We start from the raw sequence: 5,287 nt of genomic DNA, 5'->3' as shown, positions 1-5,287 counted from the left end.
GTTTTAAATTGCACTACAAATCGGGCATGGCTTAAAAGGGGTGTGGTTAAATAGTGTTTGAAATGACTTACATAGTGCAGAATGTGATAATGTTAAATAGGGAATGTACAATGTGGAGAGTATGACAGTGGGTAGTATGTACAGGGAGAGGAGTGCAGAGTGTATGGCGGTGGGTAGTATGTACAGGGAGAGAAGTGTGGAGTGTATGGCGGTGGGTAGTATGTGTAGGATGGTGTCAGTAGGGCAGTGGATGGTGTCAGTAGTTCTTCTTTTTTTCTTTATTTTTATTTTTTTACAATTTTATTTTTGTTTTTACAATTTAATGTTTTATTATATTTATAATTTTTTCAAAATGCTTTTGGGTGGCCAGTGGATGGTGTCAGTAGAACAATGGCGTGGGTGCCAGAATTTGTTTATTTAATTCTAAAATTATTTTTTACAATTTATTTTTGTATTATTTTTTTCACAATTTTGTGGGTGCAGTGGACAGTGCCGGTAGGGAGTGAACAGGGAGCACTAGTATATGTTGGGCTGTCATTATATTGGGATGAATAAACAGAACCTGTACGCCCTTACATTGGAAGGAAGGGAAGGAGGGAATGGATGGAGGAGGGGAAGGAAGGAAAAGAAAAAAAGAAAAAAAGGAAGGAGGGGAGGGAGGAAGGAAGGAAGGGGAGGGAGGGAAGGAAGGAAGAAAAGGGAGGGAGGGAATGGAGGAAGGAAGGGGAGGGAAGAAAAGAAGGAAGGGAAGGGAGGGGATGGAGGAAGGAAGGGAAGGAAGAAAAAGGAGGGAGAGAATGGATGGAGGAAGGAAGGAAATGGATGAATGAATGAAGAAAGGAAATGGATGGAGGAAGGAATGAAGGAAGGGGAGGGAAAGAAGGAAGAAAGGAAAGGGAGGGAATGGATGAAAGGAGGAAGGAAGGGGAGGGAGTGGGGAAGGAAGGAAGGAGAAGGAAGTAGAGAGGAAGGAAGGAAAGAAGGAAGGAAGGGGAGGGAGGGAAGGAAGGGGGAGGGAAGGAAGGGAAAGGAGGGGAGGGAGGAACGAATGAAGGAAGGGAGGGGATAGTGGAAGGAAGAAAAGGGAGAGAAGGAATGGATGGAGGAAGGAATGAGTTTCGCCATTGGTGTAAAGGACGCCGCCACTGTGCAGTGGAGACGTGCTCTCTAAAGTGACAAATCACATTTCTCTGTCTGGCAATCCAATGGATGTGTCGGAGTTTGGTGGTTGCCAGAAAAACAGTACTTGCCTGACTGCATTGTGCCAAATGTAAAGTTTGGTGGAGGGGGAATTATGGTGTGGGGTTGTTTTTCAGGGATTGGGCTTGGCCCCTTAGTTCCAGTGACAGGAACCCTTAAGGCGTCAGCATACCAAGACATTTTGGACAATTTCATGCTCCCAGCTTTGTGCGAACAGTTTGGAGATGGCCCCTTCCTGTTCCAACATGACTGCGCACCAGTGCACAAAGCAAGGTCCATAAAGAGATGGATGAGCGAGTTTGGGGTGGAGGAACTTGACTGGCCTGCACAGATTCCTGACCTCAATGAATTAGAGCAGAGACTGTGAGCCAGGCCTTCTTGTCCAACATCAGTGCCTGACCTCACAAATGTGCTTCTGGAAGAATGGTCAAACATTCCCATAGACACACTCCTAAACCTTGTAAACAGCCTTCCCAGAAGAGTTGAAGCTGGTATAGCTGCAAAGGGTGGGACAACTCATTATTGAACCCTATGGACTAAGACTGGGATGCCATTAAAGTTAAAGGCAGGCATCCAAATACTTTTGGCAATATAGCGTATATACTGTACTTACCTATTTTCAGCCTGCTCTAGTCCAGTCCGTGTCAGCCAGCAGCAGCTGCAGGGGAGAGGAGGAAGAGCCGACAGTGGATGAGCCATAGGAGTCAATGGGTGATACAGGGAAGAGCAGACCAGACCAGTGTGAACATAGATAATTATATACATCTTTCTTACACAGGTTCTTACACAGGTTAGCCAGCATTGGTGTTGGGAGGGAGAATTTTAAGACTAGTTAGGTGTAGCCTGAAATTCCACTTTAAGTGGGTGGTTCAGCCCTGCCTCAGGCATATCTTTTAGCAGACTTAAGCCAGCCACACGATTGAAATTTGGCCAGTTAAGCAGGGACCAGCTGAATTTCAATCCGGGCAGACTGGTTGTACACAAATCGATAGTTGATCTACTGATTGACTTGTGTACAACCATCCTGCTTGTTTTTTTTCTGAACAATCAGTGCTGCTGGCTATAGACAGGAACACTGATCATTGTAATCTGATGGCAGGGAAGGCTTCCCACTATCAGAGTACAAAATCTCAGCGGGAAGGTGTCCCCCATCTGCCTTTATGTGGACTCAGATAATTTTCTTTTCATTCAACCTGTTGCTTGAACGAAAAAAAAAAAAAAGATCAATGTATGGACTGCGTAACACAAAAGCTTGGCCAACCATTCATGTGTATGCTTATAGTGAGAGGAGTGTCAAGAAGCGTCCCTTTGTGATAACATTTTGCCCTTTCCATTCCAGTTTTATCCCCTTGTTAAGTGGCCTTCCCATTCTACCTTTTTTTTAAAATGGTATATGTTTAGCAGCTGTTATGTAGACAGGTATTCTGCAGTTTGCTTCGGTAATGGGGACTTGTAGCCTTTCACTTATCCAGATTTCATACTGTGCTGATTACTGCTGTATTGTACTGTAGAGTTTTGGGTGTAGGTGGGAAACCAGGTGCCAGACTGTCTGGTGGGGGTGGAGGGGGCAGGGATTATTGCCAGCATGTACTGTATAAATTGAGTTGTGGGGCGGCACAGTGGCTTAGTGGTTAGCACTCCTGCCTTGCAGTAAATGGGTCATGGGACGGATCTTGATCAGGAAAAGGCCTTCGACCGTGTCTCCCATGGGTTTATGTGCAGAGCCCTGCGCAGGTTTGGTCTAGGGGAAATGTTTTGTTCATATGTTGACATCATGTATAATGACATCTGTAGTTCCGTGCAGGTGAACGGCTGGAAGACTGACCCCTTCCCGGTCCTCTCCGGGGTCAGACAAGGCTGTCCTCTCTCACCTCTGCTTTTTGTTTGCTGTATAGAGCTCTTCGCCGAATGCATCAGACGGAATCCAGAGATCGGGGGAATCACCGCACCGGGACCAGACAGACGGGAAGTGAAGTGCTCGCTCTACATGGACGACGTGACGGTGTTCTGTGCCAACCAGCGCTCCATCGACCTGCTTGTCCAGACCTGCGAGGACTTCGGCCAAGCTTCGGGGGCAAAGGTCAACTGCGGGAAGTCGGAAGTCATGCTCTTCGGAAAGTGGTACCTGCCTTCTTCTGCATCCATGCCCTTTGGCATCAAGACAGACTTCATGAAGATTTTGGGAGTTTGGTTTGGTGCCGAGGGCGCAGCCCTGAAGTCTTGGGAGGAGAGACTGGCCAAGATGCGCCAAAAGTTTGGACTCTGGAGCCTCAGAGACCTCACCATCGAAGGGAAGACACTGGTACTCCGCAGCGAGATTCTCCCTGTGTTGCAGTACCTCGCCCAGGCCTGGCCCCCTCGGGTCAACACCTGCAAGGCCATCACCAGGGCGGTGTTTCACTTCATCTGGGGCTCCAAGATGGACAGAGTGAAGCGGGCAGTCATGTTCAAGGAACCCCTCAAGGGCGGTAAGGGCGTGCCCGACATCGCCACCCAGCTGAGGGTGTTCTTTGCTTGCAACTGCATCCGCAGAACTTTGCCAAGACGGATTATGGACTCTGGCGGGAACGCAATGTCTCGCTTCTTCCTGTTGCCTCTCTGGAGGTCCCTGGGGTGGGACACTTGGGATAGTTCCATCCCCTACAACTGGGACACTCCTTGGTACTACTTGGACACCTTCAAGTTCATCAGGGAGCAAGGGCTGCAGGGAGTCAAGCCGGACTTGTGGAAGCCAAAGACTATCTACAAGCTCATCCGAGCCAGCGACATTTTGGAGTCGGTTCCAGGCCTGCCTTCAGACACCTGTAAGGTGGTCTGGAGGAATGTTTCTTCCAACATCCTCACCAACAGGCACAAAGACCTGGCATGGATGGCTATCCAGGGGGGACTGCCTCTCAGGACATTTATGCATGCCAGGAACCTGAGCAGATACAGACACTGCCCCTTCTGCATCATCCACGAGGAAACGTCTTACCACGTTTTCTGGGAGTGCTCATTTGCTCAGGCCCTGTTGGGGGCCCTGGAACCTGAACTCAAAGACTTTGTGCCACAGACAGCCATCACTCACTTTGGGGTGTTGAATGGACTGTTCTGTGGAACCTTTTCTCTGGAGGACATTGACGGCGCCTGGCGGGTGCTGTGCTGTTTTAAGGACGCTTTATGGTGCGCCAGAAAGCGCCTCATCCACCAGCGGGAGAGGATGTCCATTGAGGACTGCCGCAGACTGATCCTCAGTCTGCTCAGAGACTATTCCTTGATGGACTTTAAGGAGGAAGAGGACGTCTGAAGATTTCCCCCTTCCCCCTACTCCCCCTTGCGTGTCTTTGTCTTTTCAATAAAGCTTCGGGCCTGTGTTTCCCCCTCCTTTCCCCCCCCCCCCCCCCCCACACACCCGATGCCTATTGTAAACTTTGATTTTCGGTTTTTCGGTTTTTTCACTCTCGCTTATTGCATGACTTAGTACTGTGTATCAGGATGCTATGGTTTTTGGGGTAAGCGGCGTCATGCATGACGTGGCGGTCTGGGGATTCATCCTCTGCACATCATGTCAGGCATCATACCGCTGAGCGAATGTATTTATTTCTGAATGTATTTATTGTATGCTTGAACTGTATTGCTATGTGGTGCGCTGCGTCGCAGTACAGGGTGAGATGTACCCCGATTACACGTATCATGTTGTTTTTGATGCTTCTGTAATAAAAGTATCTTTTCAATCAAAAATGGGACGGATCTGTGCGTTCCAGGATTGACTTTGTGCTCACCTCCAGGGCAGTCAGGCACCGCGGGTTCTCCATGGTTCCCTGCTTTTTCTCTGACCACAGGGCCATTCACTTTCAAGGTGATCTGGGAGAGGGCTTTGCCCCGGGCCCAGGCTCCTGGAAGCTGAATTGCACCCTGCTGGACGATGAGGAACTGCTAGAGGAGCTCAGGGAAACCTACGGTGCCTGGCGAGGGGAGAAGTCTTTCTTTCCCAAGGTAAGCGACTGGTGGGAGTTTGTGAAAGTCAAGCTGCGCAGCTTCTTTCAGGCCAGGGGATGCCAGCAAGTGTGTGCCAGGAGGAGGGAACTCAGGAGGCTGCAGCGTCAGC

At 49.2% G+C, this 5,287-nt stretch overlaps 1 protein-coding gene across 1 annotated transcript; it reads left to right on the top strand.

Moving 5' to 3' along the window:
* Positions 1-3,304: 3,304 nt before the first annotated feature.
* Positions 3,305-4,558, top strand: LOC149445965 (uncharacterized). The gene has a single exon (XM_089653162.1). The coding sequence runs from the start codon at positions 3,305-3,307 to the stop codon at positions 4,484-4,486; it is 1,182 nt and encodes a 393-aa protein (XP_089509288.1). The 3' UTR covers positions 4,487-4,558.
* The last annotated feature ends 729 nt before the right edge of the window (positions 4,559-5,287 follow it).

The sequence above is a fragment of the Staurois parvus genome, unplaced genomic scaffold (assembly GCF_062004578.1).
Source record: "Staurois parvus isolate SC_StPar_1 unplaced genomic scaffold, SC_StPar_1.0 ptg000704l, whole genome shotgun sequence".
Lineage (NCBI taxonomy): Eukaryota > Metazoa > Chordata > Amphibia > Anura > Ranidae > Staurois > Staurois parvus.
This window is presented reverse-complemented; position numbering and strand designations above follow the sequence as displayed.

Excerpts from the sequence above, each read along its gene's own strand:
- LOC149445965 (XM_089653162.1), top strand. The coding sequence starts at position 3,305 with ATGCTCTTCGGAAAGTGGTACCTGCCTTCTTCTGCATCCATGCCCTTT.